At 39.4% G+C, this 22,869-nt stretch overlaps 1 protein-coding gene across 1 annotated transcript in view; it reads left to right on the top strand.

The window, feature by feature from the left end:
• Positions 1–18,186, top strand: part of JAG2 (jagged 2) — a gene marked incomplete at its 5' end in the record, with an annotated part of 42,331 nt that extends 24,145 nt beyond the window's left edge. The window contains 14 exons of the mRNA XM_010139100.1: positions 1,380–1,530; positions 1,834–1,998; positions 2,589–2,702; positions 4,068–4,181; positions 4,550–4,663; positions 5,590–5,706; positions 6,660–6,687; positions 7,736–7,821; positions 10,033–10,146; positions 10,342–10,457; positions 12,057–12,302; positions 12,742–12,873; positions 13,870–14,026; positions 16,908–18,186. Coding sequence (XP_010137402.1) covers positions 1,380–1,530; positions 1,834–1,998; positions 2,589–2,702; positions 4,068–4,181; positions 4,550–4,663; positions 5,590–5,706; positions 6,660–6,687; positions 7,736–7,821; positions 10,033–10,146; positions 10,342–10,457; positions 12,057–12,302; positions 12,742–12,873; positions 13,870–14,026; positions 16,908–17,380 — 2,127 coding nt within the window. The remainder of the gene's footprint in view (positions 1–1,379; positions 1,531–1,833; positions 1,999–2,588; positions 2,703–4,067; positions 4,182–4,549; positions 4,664–5,589; positions 5,707–6,659; positions 6,688–7,735; positions 7,822–10,032; positions 10,147–10,341; positions 10,458–12,056; positions 12,303–12,741; positions 12,874–13,869; positions 14,027–16,907) is intronic.
• Between the last annotated feature and the right edge of the window lie 4,683 nt (positions 18,187–22,869).

The raw sequence follows: 22,869 nt of genomic DNA, 5'->3' as shown, positions 1-22,869 counted from the left end.
CATAGCTTGAGTGTTCTGCTCTTGGCTGATCCGTACCATACTGTGCAATTAAAGTTTTAGCAAATCTCTTTGAATAATAGAGGGGAGTTGGCTGCTTGCCTTGTGTGTTGCAGGAAATATCTACCATTGATTCCAGATGCTAAAGTACCAGCTACTGAACTTGCATTGGGAAAGGGAAATTTACACTAATGGAAGGAAACAAATGGAGACATCTGATAGAGATCTGAGAATCTTTCTTAGACCTTAGCTGTTTTTTGTAGTTTGCTTTGAATGTTCTACATGAGAGCGTAAAATAGCTTGTTGAAAACCTCTCTATTGCATCTGGAATTGTACCTGCTTCTCTGAATTAAATCCTTAACACCATTTACATTCCTTCTGTTTTGGTTAGTTTTGCATTTTTCTCCCATTTAACTGCAGAACTACTAAAAATAGTGACCAAATCCACTGTAGGACTTAGCTTTCTCAACTTTACAGACATAAGATCATCTTTCTCACAAGAGAGATGTGAAGAGGGGAGGATTCACTTGAGGGAGGGCAGCAATCCTTAATAACCACAATTTGGAGAAAAGGTATTGAAATGTAACAGTATCCCTTTTGAGGCCAATTTAGGGCATCACCAGTGAGTGATCTTATGTGTCAGTCTGATTTAGAAGACTGAGTATTGCTTTGCTCAGCAGTTTGTTTGTGTAAGAATTACGTTATGAAAGCTAGGTTTAAATTTTGCTTGTTGAATCAGATGGTAAGAAGCGTTCAGAATGTGTCTGGCATTTCTGTGTAAACTGGCATGGTGATAGCATTTGTAAGAGTAAGGCCTTGAGCAGCTTGGTCTAACTAGACCTACTTTGAGCAGGAGGTGGGGAGTAGCTGACCTCTAGAGGCCCCTTCCAAGCTATGTGGTTCTTCGATAAATTCCATGTGTTGAGATGGGAAGAGGAGTTGCTCTAGAGAATAGGAATTTTTTTAAGGCTTTGTGTATTTTAAGTGTCTTGCAGGCACAAGGTTGACAAGCACACTGGTATTTAACTTGCATTATAGCAGTTAGTGTGTGGGTGTGAAGGACAGGGAAGTGACTTACAATGATCCAGAATAGTCACAGTAGCAAGATCTTAATGGTATGTTCTTTGCAAATGTGCTTATTCAGCCTCCTGCAAAGGAATATCTTTTTGCAGTATCAGAAATGGTTTGTATTAGGATTGACTAAAGTAACTTTGAGTTTCTTTCTGTGTTGCAGGATGGAATGCACTATGTATGATTCATAACCCTTCTTAAAAATTGAGGTTCCTTGTACATTAGCTTCATCTGTGTCTTTGGCCACACAGATAATGCTGCTTAGTCCTGGGAAATAAAGCGGCTGCTGCTGACTGTGGTCTCTCTTACAGATGGATATTGATTTCTGTGAACCTAACCCTTGCCAGAATGGGGCTAAATGCTACGATCTGGGAGGAGATTATTACTGTGCCTGCCCTGATGACTATGACGGAAAGAACTGTTCTCATCTAAAGGACCACTGCAAGAACAATTCCTGTAAAGGTACCTGCTGTTATCCAGAAACTTGTCTTAATGTATTGGTGGTACACTAAAATAAAGAAAAAGTAGTAATTCTGGGAAAAACATAATACAAAAACATTTTTATGATACTCATTTGAACTTTGTGAAATAGTGAGGCAATGAAAGGAAATGCTTGTCCCTGCCCTCTTTTACAAAGAGGTAGAGGGTAACTTATAGTTAACCTTTAAATTGTAATTGGTCTTAATTTTTGGATAACTGTTTTAAAACTAAAAGCTGCTTGGCGATGCAGACTAACAGTCTGATGATAATACTTCTCATTCTTAGTAATAGACAGCTGTACAATAGAAGTCTTCACTAATGCTACCCAAGAAGGAATCCGTTTCATTTCATCTAATGTTTGTGGGCCTCACGGACGGTGTATTAGTCAGCCAGGAGGGAATTTTACTTGTGCCTGTGAAAGAGGTTTTACTGGAATATACTGTCATGAAAGTAAGTGGGAGTTTCTTCTAAATTATTTTGTTGCTCTAAAACTACCAAAGTTTTTGTTACAAAGCTGTACAATATAAAATATTAAGCTTTTAATAATGTTGTATAGAGCATTGTTTCAGGTGTACTGCTTGAAATCCGGTTTCCTTTTGTAACAGTTGTCTGTAGTGGTTCACACCTTCTCTGTGAAAGAAAACCAGTTTTAGTCCAACCTCAGTGTGAATGTGTCTATACCCATAGCCTTTACGTACAGTCTTGCAATAAGCCATGAATTTCTCCAACATGGGAATGATAAAGAAGGGACAGACACATTGACAGGACAACTTAGGGGCATATGTATTGCTGTTGCAGCTGCTTTTTTGAACACCTGGATTTTTTGCCAGGTAAATTTAATGTTCTGGTTTGACTTGCTGCATGAGAGACAATACATCTAGAAACCATATCAGGCTTGAAAACAGATGTTAGAGCTGTTCTTACCTTATGTACAAATGGAGCATTACTTTGTGCTGCTTCTCCTAGACACAGAAGTGTGGATCACTCCTCTAGGTAGGTGAAGACAGTCTTGAGCAATAATTGTTGACTTTTTGTCGTAGACATCAATGATTGTCTTGGGAAACCTTGCAAGAATGGTGGAACGTGCATCGATGAAGTTGATTCATTTAGATGTTTCTGCTCAAGTGGCTGGGAAGGAGAATTGTGTGATACAAGTGAGTGCTGCTAAGTGTTGCAGGGTCAAATATTACAGCTTTGCTGAAACAGTGATGGTTGGTACATGGTTAATAACAATGGGGTAGTTTCTCTGTTCTATACTTACAGTCTACCCAATATTGTTTGCAAAAGAATTTAAGATGACTTTTGTGTAGAGCTCTAAAAGGCCCAGTTCCTTTAATAGGGCCCTAATCTGATTCTTTGGCATAGTACAGGATATGTATCTCAGGAGGAAAGAACTTCTTTTTCTCCTGAGAAGAGGCCCCCCAGCTAAGGGGCCCTACTCATTATATTCCTTTTATTGCTATAAGCATATGTACTTAGTACTTCCTGTGTATAAATGTTTGTCCCTTACCCAGTCTACTCATGCACAATAGCTTCTAAAATTGAAAAGCTTTTTAGCTTAAGTTTGTGCAAGCTATAAAGTGCTTCCACATTACTGAAGAAAAGTATAAATTTAATATCTATTCCTTCAGTAAGGAAAGAACTGCTGAAGCCTGAATTTTTACTCAATGAATACAGTGAGTCAGTGTTTTGTATTCCAGGTTCAGTCAAAGCACGCCTTTACTCCTGCTGCCTTGTCTTGAGACATGTTGGACCTTAGTTAACAAAGATGTGAACTAGGCCAGTTTGTAGTAGAGTTACCTCAGAGGAAAGTGTAGTTGATTCTTTTTCTGCTCTGAAGCCCATTCTAAAATGTGATGGTATGGGCTTGCTAAGATGTATTATAGGACATGCACCAACTGAGCTGTGAAGTAGACTGAGAAGCTTTTGGCAGCTACCACTGTCAAAAGAGCTTTTTGTGTGGCCTAGAGGAAGTTCAGTTTAGAATAATTGTGTTCTGCCTATTCAAATGTTGGTCTTAAGTGAAAAGAACTCTCTCTAAAATTCAGGTATGTTTATGTTTAATGCATATACGCACATACTGCATGTATATGGCAAAGCCATGTAATGTTTCCAAAACACAGAGTTAAAGCCATAAAGCAAGAGAAGGGAGCCTTAACTGTCTCTTGTGGATGGCCTGGGTTGGGCATCCTTTTCAGGACATTGTGGTCCCTATTAGAAAGTTTTCTCTGAAGTTCAGAATACAGCTGTTTGCTGGAAAAATGAAACTACTTTGGTGCTTTACTGAAAAGCCATAGTGAATGATATTTTTTCTCTTAAGCTGTCAAAATCTTTCATAATTCATGTTGTTCTGGATTAAATTAGCCTTTTCCTTGCTTGTGTAAAAATAACCCCATAAGAATTAGGAATGCTTTCTTCCTAAATAGTACACAATTTATTTCCTTTATAAAGAAGCATTTTGTATTTTCTCATGGCCTTGGCTAGGCTATGTCATCTAATTTGAATAACTCTTTCTCTAGATTTCAATGACTGTTCTCCTAATCCATGTCACAACGGTGGCCGGTGCATTGATTTGGTAAATGACTTCTATTGTGAGTGTAAGAATGACTGGAAAGGCAAAACTTGCCATTCACGTAAGTGTTCTTTGCTTTGATCTTTAGTTTACCAAATGATCTGCTTTCTTCTCATGAGACTAGAGTTCCTGAAATTAAAAATTGAACAATTGCAGTGAAGTAATAAGCATATCTCTTCCAGTTTCCCAGCAGCAAAATGGAGCATTTAATAAATGTATTCCTTCGTGTAGTGGAATAGTGTAAGAGAAGCCCTTCGATTCCACTCTTTTGGTTTTTCACTGTAATACAGCAAGTGGGGCTATGTGTTTCTAGTACTGTTACATTTAAATATGAAGTCTCTTTAAAAGTAATTCCATGATTTAGAAGTACCTGGTCTTAAAATTTGGCAAGACCAATGGAAAGTAAAACTCTTTTACTGTGGTGTGTAGGTGAATACCAATGTGATGCAAATACTTGTAGCAATGGTGGAACATGTTATGATGATGGAGATACATTCCGCTGTTCGTGTCCTCCAGAATGGATAGGAAGTACTTGCAATACTGGTAAGCTTTTTAAATCATCTACAGATAAAGCCACTAGTAGAGAAAGTTGAAATAACATTTAACTGTTCAGTCAATGGGCACATTGTCTTTCTAGCTGGCTAGTTCAAAGCTGTTCTGGCTGGCTGGCAACTGAAGTTTCAAGTAATTTCTTCCACTCACCTGACATGGTTCTGTTTTTTAGGAAGCTGTTCTCCACAGGCTGCTCACGTGGTCCCTTACACAGCTTCTCCTAAGCAGATTTGGAACTGTTGGACTTGACTTACTGATTAGTCTTTAGAGACCCTGTGTAAAGGGTTTTGGGGGAACGTAGTCCCCCACTTTGCTTGAAAGTTTATAATGTGAATAAGTTTGTGATGGAGAGGCATATGAGTAGACTTATTCAGGAAAAATGAAGTGGCTCTTCCTAGGGGATTTACAGGGTTAGTGCCTGCTGTAGGGAACTGTTCTGGATCTTTTTGGGAGTTGAATGTAGTCTTCATGGTACACTTCTGAATATGATGCTTTTGTTAGGACCTAGAAGTTGGTTTGAAGGTAATCCAGTGTAGTTTTTCTGGGTTTTAGATACAATTGTGGCATTTAATCAAAATCTGAACTTTAAATACTAGTATTTTATTATGAAGTACACTTCATGACCTGGGGAACTCAAAGCCAAAGTAGGAATTTGGCAGCATTTGAAGGATGCTTACACAGATGAGAAAAAATACTTAAGAAAAAAAAATCCCAAAGGCTAAAGCTTCATGGTTCAAACAATTGATTTGGGGTGATGGTGAAGGTAGGTGAGAGATGATCCTATGATGTGACTATTTTTGTAGTCTTTTGACCTCTTTGTCTTTCACTGTCAGATGTTATTCAGGATTGTGTTATTATCAGGATGATAGATACCTTTCGTTTCCTGTGCTAAATAGAGACCTTTTCTGTTTTCAAAGCTAAAAACAGCAGCTGTATTCCAAACCCTTGCATGAATGGTGGAACGTGCGTTGGCAGTGGAGATTCCTTTTCTTGCATCTGCAAAGAAGGATGGGAAGGGCGTACATGCACACAGAGTAAGGCTTTACTCCTGTTTTCCTCTGCTTTCCCCTGGGATGATATTAGGAGTGTCTGGCACAGAGCTGTTAACTGAAACAAAGCACGTTTATAGAGTTTGTGTGCCAAAATATCTGAGTCATTCAGGGTGGGAGGTAGGTAAAGATGATGATGCTCAAGTAATGCACGAAGAATTTGTTATTGCTCTTTTTGCACCTAGTCTTTGCCAAAATAAGACTTTTCGCCTTCTATAGAAATCCGATTTTGAGGAACGTGTGCAGAAATACTCACAGAAATACTATTTTAATAATGAAAAGTATGTAGGAAGGCAGGCAGTAGTGTATATTCCATCATTTTCTCTGAGGATAGTGGTTAACTACTTTGTACCAATACAGTGAATTGGTGGAGTAAAGTCTGCAACTTAAAGAAAGAAAAAAATCTAAATTTTAGCTCTGCTTTTACTCTAAATCCACTGTGAAATTACCGTTGTATTGATGTATACCCTAATTAGCGGTTTTAAAGCTGACAGCACTAGTATAAATGCTAACAAATAATTCAGAGCTGTTTATAATGGGAAAGATTTGTTTAAGAAATCTGGCTAGTTGTATGTATACATACAAAGTGCCAAAGTAGTAGTAATCCTTTAGAAAGCTTTCAGAGCCTGGTTGAATAACCCGCCACCAGTGCAAGCGATACCCTGTTTTATTTCTGTTGTGTTGACATCACGCTGTGTATCAGTCTGTGCTGTTAGATCAAAATACACTGGAGTTGTAAAACTGCGTTTGGCCTATTCATCACATTTAAGACATTTTACTGGTCTGTTGGGGCTAGTTGAACTTTCTCTGCAAGTGTGAATGAAAACATTCAATTCTGTCCTATTTTTCTTTATCAAAGGTAGTGTCTCTTGATCTATAATATGCATCAGAAAATAAATATGCCACTAGTTACGCTAGTGTGTATTCTTTTTTTATAGATACCAATGACTGCAACCCTCATCCATGGTAAGTATATGAATTCCCATTCTGTATCTGTTGTGAAAATAAGAGTAGGCGCAGTAATATGGATTTCCACTACGCAGTAGAACTAATTCTACCCTAAAATAATTGAAGCCAGCCCTTGTAAAAATCTTTAAACAATTTTTTGCCTGCATTAACTATGCCTTGACAGCAACAAAGACCACAAAACAATCCTGAGTTTATTCGTATATGAATAAATAAAAATATTTTGGTGTAGAGTTCATGCCAGACTAATAAATCACTGTGATATGAAATGAATCAGACTTGATAAAATTTCGAGTACCTGCAATTGAGTTTGAGAATAAAAATGAGAAACTGAAACCTGTTAGTTTATAATAGATGATAATTTTAGGTAGTATTTGAACTAACAGGACATTTTTATATTATGTATAATTGTGTTTAAAAACAAAACCAATTTTTTGTAAGATATGAGGAAAACGTTTTAAATACAGAGATTGTTATTTATGGGGAGAAATGCTTGTATGCAGATGAAGCAAACCATCTACCTCACCTTTCTCTGTTGTTCATTCTGATGCAATAAGCTATACTTCATGAGCTGAAAAAACCTCCAACCCTGCAAAAGCCTGGGGCTTTGTCTGTGTTCGCTCTACAGTGATAACGTTTTATCTCCTTGAGTTCTGTTGATACACTGTCCCACGCATGCACACGCGTTTTTAGGGTGGTGGTGTTCTAACAGGTGACCTATAAGCAATATTTTTTATCTAATGTTATGCTTTCTCTGTTGATGGGAACAGATCATCCCCCTAAACAGCAACATAAGGTTTAATTAACAAAGCTTTAATTAGAGACCAATGAAATAATGTAGATAGATGGCTTAAGCAGACTTGTATTAATGAATTAACAGGGACTTTTTAATTCTGTACTGTTGAATAGTGAGAAAATACTATGAATAGGGACAATAGAAATTTGCATTTGAGCACACTGCATGAGACTGGTGTTTTTTGCTCAGCTTTAGAGTAGTGAGTCTACCCTGAGAACGCTTGGTGTAATGATAGGTTTATTATTTTTACAGTTACAATGGAGGTATCTGCGTTGATGGTGTGAATTGGTTTCGATGTGAATGTGCACCTGGGTTTGCTGGTCCTGACTGCAGAATTAGTAAGTACCTGTATGGGTAAAGACCTGAAAGGTTGTACCATTCTGACACACAAATCGGAAAGAATACCCTATGACCCTCTTTGCATTAGGTTATCTGAGTTCCAAATAATGAAGCAGAAGCCACCTGTCACTCAGCCAGGTACTGATACCTTGGAAATAATCCAACTTATGTTCTTTTCTTCACTTCATTGAAAGAAACTGAAATGAGTTGGCTTAAATTACGCTCAAAGACTTGTTTGCTGGATTTCATCAGGCATTTCTGAAGGCTCCGGAGTCCTGGCTTCATAGAAGCTTATTAAGTATTTTTTTTTTATAAGCAACTTGTCATTAAAGATGACATATATTGTTAAGTGTTCCATTTAACATTAGAAACAGAAGTTGAAGACATCACAAAACTAAACAAAACCATCAGGAGTTTAGTGCTGGCATATGAATAACATAGATAAGTATAGTGAAGGTCTTTCAAAGCTATAAAATAAACCTGTTACATTGCAGTTATCATGAAGAGTAGAAACTGAAAAGAAGGGCGGTCAAAAGACCCTCAAACTGCATTGAAGTGTTGTGGAAGAGTTGTTTGTGGTTTGGGTTTTTTAATGGAATAATACCATTTTGACTTGCATGTGATAAATACCTTACTCCTACTTAATTTTATTTCAACCTCTTCAAAAGATCAGACTTTGAGTCTTCTGTAGCCTCAAGGCTGTTGGGCTTGGTCCTTCCACGCCATCAGTACAGCGATGTGCTTTCAAGTTGAGATTTCATCCTTACTCTGGGAGAATAAACGTGCCAATGCCTCTAGTCAGAGGGTGACTGCAGCACTTGTGGTAGCATCCTCTTAGTGATCTCTGAATATAGAGTCAAGGATGGCCAATAATCATGTAGCTAGATCCAGACATATTCTCTTTTTCCAGACAAGAAATGCAGAGAGGACTATTTATAGTCAAAGACAAATACTGTGTATTTGTAATGGGACTGCAGACTTTTTCTTGTTTAGACTGGCATAGACAAAAAATAGCTCTGGCAAAAATGCCTGTTATGGCTGATACAGAAACAGGGTTAACAGTCACTTTTTTCATCATACAAAGGCTGGAGAATCTTAAAGCAACACAGCTTGAAGAGAGGAGGGAAGAGTAGTTAAACCTTGTAGTATAGATATTTCTGTATTTGGTAAGACTTTATCTTCCTTCTGAAGGAAGCTAGAACAGAATCCAAAGCCATTCCACATCTATTTGGCATTTTCCATTGCCTATGTGGGTAACAAGTCTTACTGCTACCATTTACCGCGCTCACTTTCTAAGCCCGGTCCTTTAAACACAGATGATGAGGTGATACTGTGCATCAGTCAAGAACTGGTGTTGAAACAGTTTTTTGGAGGGGTTGTAGTGATCGTTCATTTTCAGGGGAAAGGAAACATCTTGAAAGATGGTTTGGAAGAGAATGGTTATGGTTGAAAATGAAGCTGGTCTGTGGGTTCCCAACTTGACAGGTTAGTTTCTGTTGCCTTTGGTAGACTGTTGCATAAATTAGTATTGGTCATTTTCTCAGGATAACAAATAACACGTTGTGCATCTGAATGGACTGTGTTTCCCTGTCTTTTTCAATGGATTTTTACAGTTAAGCCTCTGAATCTTTGAAGGGTTTTTTTAAGACTTTTTATGCCAAGTATGTATGTAATAAATTAATCTAATGACTGTTTAAATGTTATTAGGAAAAGTAATATCAAATGTCTGTAACAAACTGAACTGTTACTACTCTTCCTTATGGTGAATTGTGTTGCACTAAGTCACCTTTTTTGAGCACTGCTGAGCCAATTCACTGTTCAGCTCTTGCACTGTGATAACTTCCTGAAAGCATGTGCTTTTCTAGGAAGCCTAAAATGTCTGAGATCAGTGCCGGAGAAGGATGTGGGACTTCAGTTCTGTAGCTAAATGTGGAGAAGACATTAGGATCTTCAGCTGACCAACACCTCTGCTCTGTGAGACGAGTCAGCATATGACTGTTTCTTTGATCACCAGATCTTCAATTAGGGTTCAGTTATGGGAAATCTGTTAGGTTACAGCTGAAATGGTAGAACTATCCAATTAGGAGATGAATTCTGAAGCCAAACTGTCCTTTGCTTCTCAAGCAGGTATTGTCAGATTTCATCTCAGTAAATGTTTGATTACAATGTTCTGTGTTCTAGCCACTGAGTTTTTCCTATTTTCTATCTAGATATTGATGAATGCCAGTCTTCCCCTTGTGGATATGGTGCCACTTGTATAGATGAAATAAATGGATACAGATGTACTTGTCCCCCTGGAAGAATTGGTCCTAGGTGCCAAGAAGGTATTCCTATATCTCCTATCAACCTTTACCCCAAGAACAGTTAAGGGTACATTGTAGCCAGGATAGAGTTTATTATATACAGTAGTCTGATGTATAGGAAACATTAGCTAGTATTTTTTTAACTAAATTTGTATAGCTTTAGCAACTCAGAGGTGCCTGAGTGTGCTGCTTTTTTTTTTTTTTTTTTTGCTTTAGTGATTGGAATTGGAAAGCCTTGCTGGCTGAAAGGAATGACCTTTCCCCACGGCAGCAGGTGGGATCAAGAATGCAACAACTGCCACTGTTTGGATGGCCGTATTGACTGCACCAAGGTAGGCACTTTGACCTATTTGCTTAAATCCTCTGGCTCAAACAAACTTGATGTTCTTCATGCACAAGGGAATCTTTGTTTTTTTCCATCTAGTCTCTTGCATAGGTCTCCCTCAAGCTGCCTTTGTTTACATTAAAAATGTGTCTAATGACTTCCTATGAAAATACTTAAGGAACTGTCTTTATATTCATAAGCTGCTGTCCTGCTCTCTACCTGCTAGAACAAGCTCTCCGGAAGCAGAAAGGCATGTTTTGCAAAAAATGAAATGTGAACTAGAATGGAATAATGATCCTTTAAAGGATAAATAAACTACTCTGCCAAAGCTTCACAAAAACAGTTTTATTGCTCTTAGCTTTGTGAAACATTAGTTCTGAGGTAAAGGACATATAGGAAAAGTCCTTCAGTAGTTTTATGAATTGACAAATTGCTACTTTTGTATATTTATTATAGGCTATGTCCTCGTGGTTGTGACTTAGAAAAAATAAGACTAGCCTAAATGCAGACTGAACCTGTTAGTGTATGTGCTCCGAGCCTTTCAGCCCTCCTGAGGCAGCATTTCTCAGCGGATTTGTGGTACCTCTGCAGCTTTAAATTGCAGCTGGAGGGAAACAAGATCAGTGCTCCTTATGTGTTGTGGGTCTAGGCAGGTGGCTTCAGGTGAGCACTAACAGCTTTTACACCATTGCCTCACACAGCAGTCTCCCACGTTTCACTGAAAGCACCAGTTTAAAAACCTTTCTCTGGGTCTTATTAATTTATCCATTAATTTGATCTTTAGCTAGGTATGCACTACAGGAAAAATACCTAACTCTTTCACATAGTCATTTAGAAATGCTATTTTAGACCCTTCATGATAGTTATGATTTCAAGTTTGAGATGTCTTCAGAAAATAACAGTATGTGAAGGTAACTAGAATCTCAGAAATTATGTGGTAAATGCAGCTTATCCATATATGGCGTTTGGTTCTTTCATGCATAATGGAACAAATATGCTTTCTTGCTGATGATTGTGCTTGAAGAAATCCCTAAGTTCCTAGGCTAATAGCTATATAGTATTATATAGAATCTTAAAGGTTGCATCATGAAATGGAGCTGTGTTCAGAATCTTGCTGAACCTCAGTAACTTGGGGGTACCAGCACACTTTTCTTTGGGGAGAGTGATTGAAGTGACAGTGCTTTTCACCAGTGTGCATCAGCTCTTAACAGTTTCAGCATTCTTTGGCAAGGATCTCAGTATAAATATTGAAGAGAAATCAATCCTTGTGGAGGTGTTTCTCTTTCTTGATTATAGAAGCCTAGATGTAGTTTGAATGCTTGAACTTCTGTATAACCCAGTTATGTGGAACAGAGCTGTAAGCTACGCAGGAGGTATGCCTGGTCAGTGGTGTCTTGGGAAACAGTTTTACTTTTCTGTCCATACAAAACCATCATTGTTCTGTGCAAGAGCAACTTCATCTGCCACCAGGGCTATCGCAGTATGGAAATATGGATTGGTCTGCAGTCAGTTGCACATCACAGCCATCTTATGTGAATTGCTTAATTTTGATATGATGCATAAAAGCTATTAACTGTACGAGTGCTTTGTTCTTTTTAATTTCTAGGTGTGGTGTGGGAAAAAACCTTGTCTGTTACAGAAACACTGGGATAATTCAAATAACCAGTGTCCCTTGGGTCAAGAATGCCAGGAGAAGTACATGAAATGTTTTCAGCCACCGTGCATGGACTGGGGAGAATGCAGTGCCTCTGAACCTCTGCCTGCCAACATCAAGTGTCTGCCTAATTCTGGATACTTGGACAATGACTGTGCTAGAATTACTTTAATTTTTAACGGAGACAAAGTCCCCCAGGTGAGAACAGAATTATTAATGAAATATGGCAATATGTGTAGGGATATGTTCTATGTCGGAGCATGGAAGATTCATGTTTCTAATACAACTCCTTGCTGTCAAACTTGCAAAATTTATTATTAGACTCCTCTGCTATTAATTGTGCTTTGTCTAAAGGGCGAGGCAAAATTAGGGTTTGTACTGAATATTTTATTTTCTTTTTCAAATTTGGGAGAACTACTGTCTTACATTTCAGGATGGGTGCAGGCCGTACTAGGATAGTCATGCAAGCTCAGTTTCTCACTCCTAATTCCAAAACCTTGTTCTTCATTTTCCTGCTCTTTCTTGCCTCTCTCTTTGCTGCCTTAATCAGATCTCAGTAACTGCAAAAACTCTGAAGATGTTTATGTACTATTTTTTACTTGAACTAAAGGCAGACTATCTCTCTTGCTTCTAACAGGGCACTACAACTGAACATATCTGTTCTGAAATCCGCTATTTACCAGCTACTAGGAGTGTTTCTAGGGACAGAACTCTGATAGTACTATGTGATCTGTCTTACTCCACAGAGGATGCAGTGGAAGTGGCGATTGTAAGTATGAGATATGTATTAATATATATGAAAATGTTTTCTTACTGTTTGGAGCTAGGGGAGAGGTTGTTTAAGCTTGTTTCACTTCCGTGCAAGCACGGCAATCTGTGACTTAGTCTGACTGCAAAGTGATTGTGTGACCTTGTAATTCCCTGTGATGCTAGATAGCTGAAACTGCAGGCTTCATTAATGACAGAAGGCTGCCACAACCTCTTGATAAATTACTCTAAAGACTAGTTCAGCCCAAATTAGTGAAGAGTGCCTACCTGTTCTGTCCGAAATTTTGGGCTATTGACCTTCTTCGTATGGAGATACAGTTGCAGGTGGCTGGATTTGATCTTGTAAAGAAGTTTCTGCTGTGCACTTAGGGCATGGCTGCCTTGGAATGTTCATTAAATACAGAGGTGATAAGTGGGAAGTGGAAGAAGGTGCAAGTTGGATAGATGAAAGTAACTGTTGCCCTTGATTTAGAGGCATTCACATCCCAAATGCTCAATGCTCGTGTATTGCTTAGTTTCCAAGGAGGAGTGAATTTTTGTAGTAAAGTGTTTATCCAGACTGAAGCTGGACTGTCTGTCTCTACCAGTACTGTAAAGAACATGCTGAGCCATGATGCAGGAAGCAAACTGTATGGTATAAATAGAGCAGACTTCTTCGTCCAAAATTCTATCCAGATAATCCACGTCTTGAAGTGCTCCAAACTATGACTAAGTTTAGCTCAGCAGTGTAGGTAACGTGGAAGTCAGCTGGCTTTTATTTGGGGTGTACTAGATTAGCAAGTAGGCATGTTACCTACCGAGTCTAACACTGAACCTCCAGTCTGCATAGAGCCAGCCATACTATTGCTACAGTAAACTTTTAGGATGCTGTTTGTAACTACTGTCAGGTAAATTTAACGTAGCGAACTCAACTGAGATGTAGCTGGGTTTAAAAAGTAGATTTCCAGGGTTAGATGATTGCAATAATCTTTTGTTTTTCCCCTTTCCCTCCTTGCAGTCTTTTGTCCCGCATCGAGATGAACAAGACAATAGTCTCATACAGAATGCTGCAAATACAATAGTAAATGCAATCACTAAGCGGCAAAACAGCACTGTTATGCTGGCAGTAACTGAAGTCAAAGTAGAGACCATCGTTGTGGGGAATTCATCATCAGGTAAGGTTCCCAATACATACACCTTCTGTGTTCTGTAAGCATTTTCTCTTCTTCTCCTGTCAGACTTGTCTTTCTTTACATGTTGGGGAGAATGATAGATCAGGTAGTTTCTTTAATTGCTATTACAAACTGAAGAGAAAATGGCTTTAAAATCAAGATTCTGTGCTTGTGTGCCAATTTAACCTTGTCTCTAACATAATATCCTCACTTACCTTGCCAGTGCTTTGGTTCTGACTTCCAACCCTGTTCTCCAGACTCAGCATACATTTCACAAGATCAGTTCTTCTCATGGGCTGTTCAAATCCTTTCCAGTTCTCCTGCACTAACCTTAACTCAGCCTTAGCCTTTGATGCTGGTGCATTATAGAAACTGAGGCTGTGAAGTAATGAAAATATGGAGAGGGGAAAGACACCATGTGATACCAAGTCTCTTCTGAAGTGTTTCTGTGTTATTTACCTTATCAAGAGTTAAAGAGTATCTTCCAGTACTTGGCCATAACGTAAAACTTGGCGCTCTCTTTCAACATATGTTTCTCAGTGGTGCGCAGCAAGTAAAATGTAATGCTCATTCCTCTTAATGAGGTTTTGATGTGATTGGAGACACCTTACTGCTGAATATTGGTCTCCAAGAGCTATGCCAGCAGTCGAAGGTTTCGCATGCCTGTGTTCCTGCCTGGGAGAGGCAGGAGATGGTCTTGAGGAAGACCCGTGGTAGGCTCCCTTTCAACTAAGCCCCAGAGTGCAAATCTTACAATGGTAAGAGATTCTCCTAACTTTTTCCTAGATCTCCCCAACGTAATCTTCTGGAAGATTTTCCACCCATAATTCAGACCATTAGTAGATTGGTTGGTTCCACTTCCCTTGTGTTTCCATCCTGTGGAATGCCTTTCATCTGTTAAAGCCTTGGCAAATGCAGCATTTCCTCAGCTCCCCTGAAGGATTGTACCAGCTTTCTTCTTGAACGGAAACCGCATAGATGATAAAGAATTGAGCTGAGGTTCTGATGTACCTCAGCTTCTCTTCTCATTGTGTGTTAAATGCTAGGTCAGAAAAGATGGGAATTACTTTGCCTCCCATCTCAAACAGATTCGAAGTTTCTCCTAAGAAAGTGGAGAGAACTGGGCTTGGCTTGCAGCAGGTGCTGGAGAATGTTTTCCAAACTCCTCATTCTAACAACATGGTTGCTAAATATTGGCCACTGGTCACTATTCTTTAAGTGAAGTTCTTAATGAAGTAAACTGCGACCTTGACACTCATGTTCTTTGATTTGGTTTGTGGAATTGTTACCCCTTAATTGGTTGAAGTAGCTGGAAACTTACCAAAAAATGTGGTGTAAAGTCCTGTGTCTGTGGTGAGACTCTTTTCTGTGGGATGCTCAAGTGTCTGGATGGAGATGATCATTTAGACACTTCATTAGTTTCCTATAGCTTTAACAAAAAACATTCTGAATTTGGCATCCGTATACAGACAGTTCTCTGTATAAGACCCTTTTATTAAGTAAACTTGGATCCACAGACGTGATGAAATAACAGATGTCATAGCAGTGAGAATGCAAGCTTTGTGTTCTAGTTGTGGAGAAGCTAGTATAAAGAGCTCCTTCTTCCTTGAAGTGTTCCCCCCCATTTGTAGTTAATATTAGATTGCTTATGAAAAATGAGGAGAGAATAGCAGTTACTCCTAAGAGTACAATCCTCCCCAAAACTGGTAAAATACTGGTTTTAGACCCCTTGAGGCCAACCATGTTTGCAGTTCATTCATCTCCCATTACTAGAAAGAAATGTGTGAGCATGTGTCATATTCCACATAAGAGTATGCTCAGAAGACACTTCGATGTTAGAATGAACAACCATGGTGTCGAGGCAGTTGGGTGTTTCTGTAGAGCCGTTTATTCTGTAAGCAGTTGTCTTAAAACTACAGAGGGAATTTGGAGGTTAGAGTGGCAGGTTGACAGCGTCTGTCTTCAGAGCTCCTGCGCAATCCTGCTGTCACTACGAAAAGCTAAGCACCTCATGTCTAACTGCTTCTTACCATGTTGGAATTCTGGCTTAGCAAGAAGAGTAGAAAAATGTTGTTATTTTAGCCTAGCAGTAAAGCCCTTGAGAATGAGGGGGAAGAAAAAGTCCAAACATACATAAATTTTCGGGAATGTTTTCCTAGAGAAATCATCTGGGTCTGTGTGGCTGGGAGAGCGCTAGAAGGGTCCGTGACTGGGAATGTGGCGAAAAGCAATTGCCTTAACTACTTTTGTTTGTTCCCTGAGCAGCAAAGACTCTTACCTCTAGTGACAATATTCTGGTGTTTAACTCTGAAGTAAGACTGGAACATCCTAAAAAGTGTGCGATTGGTTTGGTTACATAGCTCGAACCAGGATGTTTTTTGAGATAGTTGATACATAAATGTCTGTGGACTTGGTGGCAAAGAACTCACCTTCATGATAGGAAACGCAGGACATATTTTTGATACAAGTGCCAGTACTTCTAGAGCAACTTAGAGGCATGGAACTCTTTACAGTCTGCCTCCTACAAGGACAGGTTTTGGTTTGTGGTGTTTTGGTTTTTTTTTTTCTTAAGGGTCACTACTGAGGTTTTCTGGGCCACCTTGAGAAAGAGATGCTGCTTTTATAACCAGTTTGTCTGTTGGGAGTAGAAAAAAACACCTCCTTCATCATTAAGCAAGGAAAACTTAATTTAAACTAGTGAAGAGCATTTCTAGATGGACTAGTGCATTTAGACAGATATCACTGTGCTGTAAAGGCATCTTATTTCCTTTTGTAAGTCTTTCCAGGACTAACATGTAGTTATGCATGGATACTTCTCTTGCAGATGTATCTAGTTCTGTTAACTCAAGACTTTGTGTGTGTTTTTTTTCCATTTACCCTCTAGATTATTTGGTTCCGATTCTTTGTGCGGTATTTAGCATTGTATGGCTGACTTGCATAATTATCTGCGTGTGGTGGACTCGGAAGAGAAGAAAAGAGAGAGAGCGAAGTCGTCCTCCCAGAGAAGAGGGTGCCAATAACCAGTGGGCGCCTTTAAATCCCATCAGAAATCCTATAGACAGATCTTACAGTAACAAAGACATTCGTTACGAATGCAAAAACTTCATATCTCCTCAAAAAAGAACTCGTGATGCAGTAGAGGAGTATGTAGAGTATGAGGAAGAGGAGGATGAAGAGGAGGAAAGAGATGAGGAAATGGACAAATTCCTCTCTCACAAACTTGCAAAGCCTTTGCCGACAAAGGCATCTGACACATCAGAGAGCAGTCCAGTAAAGAAATCCCATCAAATAGGCAAAATGGACAACAGATCTGTAAAAAATGTGAATGCGTCCAACTTTGAAGGCAGTAGAGACTAACCTGTACGCGGAGTGTGGGCAGACTGCGCCTGCGCTTACTGGGGAGGGGAAAAATTGGCATCTCCACTTTGCATCAAGGACTAAAAATATCTGGAGTCAAATGTTCATAGTTTCTTTATTTTGCGTAAAAAAATAAAATAAATAAAAATAATAAATAAAATTTATTTTGTTTCTTTAGCCTTGTATAAATTATTCAATGACTGTCAGATGAAAAAAATGAGTAATCTTTGATAGTTGCTATTTTTGTAAAGTTTACTTATAATACACTCGCTGTGTGGCAGAGGAGAGGTTGTATTTTCAATATGTGTAAAGTTTATTACAAAAGACTGTACACTGTTTACAGAATGTATTTCTTTTTATTACTTGCTCTAATTTAATGGTGGCTTTAAAACCTCCTGGTTGAGGAAATTGTGTGAACTTTAAACTACTTTCTTGACTTTGAATCTCTATCAATGGCAGCTCACTGCACTTGTTACGTTAGTAGCTTCTGTAAGATTTTTTTTTTCCCAAATTTGCCTTACACACTTTGTAATAGGAACAAAAGAATTATAGAGATCTTTCAACTGTGGTTTAAAAGTGGCCTTTTTATTTCTGTTTAATTACTTTAGAATTGCAGTATTGAAGCCTGTGACAAGTGCCTTGAGATTAAACTTTTTCTATAGCAACTGTCAAAGACTGCCATACCAATATAGTAAAATTGTGAGAACTCTAGGTTCCCCGACTGACACGGTTTATTTTCTAATAGTGCAAGTGCTTTTTTGTAAATATGTACATATTAAATGAATCACTCTGTATATTTGATTTAATAACTTAAATATTTTGGTCTTTTTTTTACATGTCATTCCTTTTAATTTATGTTGCAGAAAAGGGGGTTTTATGGCAGTTTATAAGAAATTTTTTTTTGGTATTATGTCCAGATTAGAAAACGATGTTAATACAATCAATGTTAGGAATCTGTTGGTCCTTTTGTATCTGCATAGGAACATAACCACTTACGTGTAAATAGATCCAGAAGTGTTTGTTTATCCCCACGTTCAGCCCATCTCGAGAACACTAACGGGTGCATCTACTGTACAGTACCAACGTAGCGAGGCATTGTTTTTTTTCTTTTGTGAATATGTTAATTACATGTGGTATTACTTTTTTGCGTTTAAATACAGGCCTAATGAAGGGAACAATATTTTCCTCAATCTTGTTTCTGTTGTGCTTTATTCATCTTCTGCTCTAAGGAAAAAAGGCTGGCAAGCTCAGAAGGTGGGAGTACCTCATTAGAATTGGTCCTTTGTAACGGAAGGCTTATGTGTTGGGTTTTTTTAGAGGCTTTATTATTGCTATTAACTGGGCAAACTGTAAGTTTATTTTAATTACTGAAGAAGCGTAACACTACATACAGCTTGTTACCCGACCGGTGAGAGGAGCGGATGTTTGAGAGTATAAACTCTGGCCCATGAACAATGTAAACACGGATGTTTTGAAAGCAGTTATTTTATACAGGAATGCAGAATTTGCTTTGCAGGATCTTCTGTTTTAGTACTTTTTTTTTTGACATGTTCTTAACAAAAAAAAACTTTCAGAAAAGAAACTATTTATTAAAGCATTTTATAATGATGTTTGTTGTAACTTTTTTACTTGTGCTAAATATTCAAAACTTATTTTGATAACCTGGTTAGGAGTTAGTTTAGAAAAGGGTACTATCCTTCTCATGTTCCCCAGTATAATCCTGAGTATTTAAACCAAAAACACTTTTTTTTCTGCTACTCTTGTAACTTTTTGTACTGTAATGCTGCTGTCTTCCATAATCTAATAAAATGATTCCCTCATTGTGTGTAAGATACTTCAGATTGTGTTTGTTTTCTGAGTGCTTGGACTTGTGGTGCAATGAGGCTAAATGAAGAAGGAGTGGAAGTCCTCTTTTAATACCGGTGCTTCCTGTCACCCGAGCTCACAGCCTGCACCAAGTGCCGACACTTCCTGAGCGGCTTGGCAGCCTTGTCCTCTGCCCACCTCTGGCAGTGTGAGTGTAGGAGGTGGTATCCCACGTGTGGTCTCGTGATGCTGACACCTTCCGTCCCTAAACCGGGAGTCTCCCTGTACAGCCTCTTTGCACAGTGCAAAGGCTGGTTTTAGCTGACGGTTCTGACCATGCGTAGGACGCGCCTTTCTCTGTGGCTCTTCTCCCAGCTGCTGAGCAGAGGCTTTTCTAAGTGGTATCATTTTGCTTCCTTGGGTGGTAAGAGGGCTGTTGAGCATGCAGAGGCGCTTGAGGTATTCTGGCCAAACTGAACTGGCTTTTTAAGTGACATGCCTTTCTCCTCGATTCTGCAGCCATTCAGACATTTTGGTGTGCTCCAATTTCGGCTTAGTTGGGTCTAGGTCTGTTATGGTGAATTGAATGTCTTTTGTTCAGAACATTTTCTGTAGTAAAAGGTGAACTCTTAGAGAAGCTAATATGGAATATATAAGTCAGTTTTTCCCTAGTAGCTATCAACTTGCAAAGCAGATTTCTAAATCCTAGCAGAGTTTTTATTCCAGTCATCACACAGTTCCTTTGTTGCTTTTCCCTTGGAGTATTGGCTTGTCTTTATCTTGATAAGTGAGGGCTGTTTCTAAGTGAACTCCTGAAACCAAATTCTATGGGTAACTTTGATTTCCACTTTTCAAATACCTCCTGCCCTTGAAGAAAGGCTGATGGGGGAGGGGAATCCAAAGCTGACATAAAGAACCAACACTTTTTTTCAGTGATGACTTTCTAAAATCCAGTCCATGGTGCCTTGTGAAAAGCTAGCAGCTGCCATTAGCTCCTCAGCAGCAGTGGGAGCAGTGCTATAACCCCTCAGGACGGCGCCAGGTTAGGAAAATGCCTTTGTCAGTGCTCTACGCTGCAGTATCTATGAGCAGCTGCTGCAGAGAGCAATTCCTGATAGTCACAGTGTACTTAAAATAGCTGAGAGTGCTCCTCGTTGGGGGTTTTACATGAATACAAATGGCTTGGGAGTTGCTGCTGTATGCGAAAGGAGAAATAATGGAGTGTTCTGTACCTGCAGAATAAGGTGGCTGGTCTGTTGTGCACCAGCGATCTGGCTCGCTGCTCCTGAAGGTGCTGGTTCTGCCTGTACATGTTACTGATACAGTACATAAAGTAACAGGGTCACTGCAGTGGTCATCACCTGCTGGCTGTAAACAAAGGGCCAGAGCATTCCCTGACAGCTGGTACCGTGTCCAGGACTTGTTGCCAGCATGGACAAGTGTTCAGCTTCATAGTGCTGTTTAAACCAAAAATTATTCATGTGATGACAAAGGGTGAATTACGTAGACCGAGATGTGTGGAGCGAGATGAATAAAAGAGGAGGATGAGCAAAAGGTGAACTTTTTGACTTGCACAGCCTAACCTTCATCTGTCTTATGCAGATTTTATTTCTATGCTGCTCTTAAATTGCACGTCTTTTCCACTTGCTCCACATCATCTTATTCAGTAGTTTTGTTTCCTTTTGACTTATTTTTGCATGAAATGTTGAACTCTTACATCTCAACTGACTGGTGGTGCGCGTGTTAAGCGTTAGGTTACTTCCCAAATCGTATCTGTTACAAGAACTGCGTAATGAGGAGAATTAGTAAATGGGCTCTTCCTTGAGAATTTTCTAAGCAATGAGTCTTTCTGGGTTAATTTTTCTTCTCTGATGCTATTTTAAAGATCTGATGCTAACCTGAAATGCAAACTGAGCTCAATTCTTTTGGCCATTTGCTGTTGTCTGGTTTCTTCTCCAGCAGACCGAGTTCTCCTGAGGCCAAACTATGCTCGGATAGAAAGTTAGTACTTATCGCAAAATAACTCACTGCTGCCTCATACTTTTTCAAGACCAGCTTAAAAGTTGAAAGGCATTTTATTCGCTGCCTTGAAAGCTGCGGAGGACACTAGCTACAACGCCTGGGCGATAAAGGATTGGCGCAGCATGGGATTAGCTTGCACAGGAATTTGAGTTGGCTCGATTTGGTCATGTGTGTGGTGTCTCTGTCTCATTGTTGAGTGCTGATGGGCTCTGGATGGATGCAGCAGGGAAAGGGTGAGCCTGAAGAACAGTTCAAGTAGCCTGTGAACTGTCCTGGGCAGTTAGCATCCCTTCTGTTAGGCAGTCCAGCTGTGACCTTCCGGGAGCTTATTGTGAGCAAGGAGGGTGGAGGCTGGCTTTGCTTTTTCTCCTTTCTCAACAGGAAAGCAGATGTTTGAGTCGCTCTTGGCAGGAATCTTGTCCTTGTTTCAGAAAAATTACATGAATCTCAGACTTGCTCTGTTCGATGCTGCAGCACAGCCCCTACCTCGCCTCTTGTCCTAACTTCATCATAGATGGAGTAAAGAACGGGATTCCAAAACAGCAAAGGAACAAAATGTTCCCTTGAAAATGGAGGTGACTAAACCCTTCCTGTGTTCACTCGTTTTACAGCACTGGTTCTCATGCACACGGTGTTTCTATACCAATATGTGGAACTTTCTGCTTTTGCTCTGTATACAAGTGATTTCTTTCAGTGTGAGGGGAACTTAGTCTAAGTGCAAAAATCTCTCTTCTTCAAACACTTGGTTGTAAACATCTGCTTGCAATTATGTTTATAAATGGATGTCATAGATAAGAACTTTTAAAAGGATGTTGGGTTTTTTCTGGGAGCATCACTGGGTTTCATGGTTCGTTTGGTCACCTCTTCCCTTGCAAGAGCTGGTAACATCTGGGTGGTTTATATTAATCTTTTTTATGCTATATGTATGACAAGCAGAACCAGACGTTGCACAGGGCCGTGTCTGTTTTCATAGCACAAAGTCAGTCTGGCAAATGAGCGGGACAGGGACCTAACTCTCCTGCCTCAAAGTTAACAATCCAGGTAATTTGCCGAGAAACACACAGTTCGCACAGGGCTGGCAGTTTCCCAAAGACTGAACAACACTGGCTTGATTCTTGCCGCCACTAGCAAGTCCCAGTGTTCATACCTGGTTCTACAACTCTGCAGGTGCAGCGCATCCTTCTCAAAGGGTGCTTTGCAACCCCATCATGAAAGGAGCATGTAAATCCACTACCTTGAGCGAGAAATGATCAGGTCTTCAAAAACTCAGAGGTGGAACTTCAGTTAATTTCTGTCCCTGGCAACAAAGGTGCTTCAGATTTTTCTACAAGGGAAAAAAACCTTGAGCAGGTCACATTTAGGAGTTGTTACGCTTTTGTTCCATCCGTGTTACTCTTCATAACCACAGAGACACAAAGAATGCCTGCTTTTCTGAAAATCAAACAAAGATTTATTTTGTGTTTCAGTGGTGAATGAGGCAAAAGAATCATTTCACAGCTGTAAATGTGACCATCCTGTAAGGATGCAAGACCGTGACTAGGATGTCACGAGTCATGCTGTTTGCTGGCCTATGCATTCCCAAGAGAGACTGTTGCTTTCAAATGTTCTGTCAGAAAACCCCCCAAACCAACCAAATGCAAATCCTTCAGCCCTGTTTGGTA

Source organism: Buceros rhinoceros, unplaced genomic scaffold (assembly GCF_000710305.1).
Source record: "Buceros rhinoceros silvestris isolate BGI_N320 unplaced genomic scaffold, ASM71030v1 scaffold25006, whole genome shotgun sequence".
Lineage (NCBI taxonomy): Eukaryota > Metazoa > Chordata > Aves > Bucerotiformes > Bucerotidae > Buceros > Buceros rhinoceros.
This window is presented reverse-complemented; position numbering and strand designations above follow the sequence as displayed.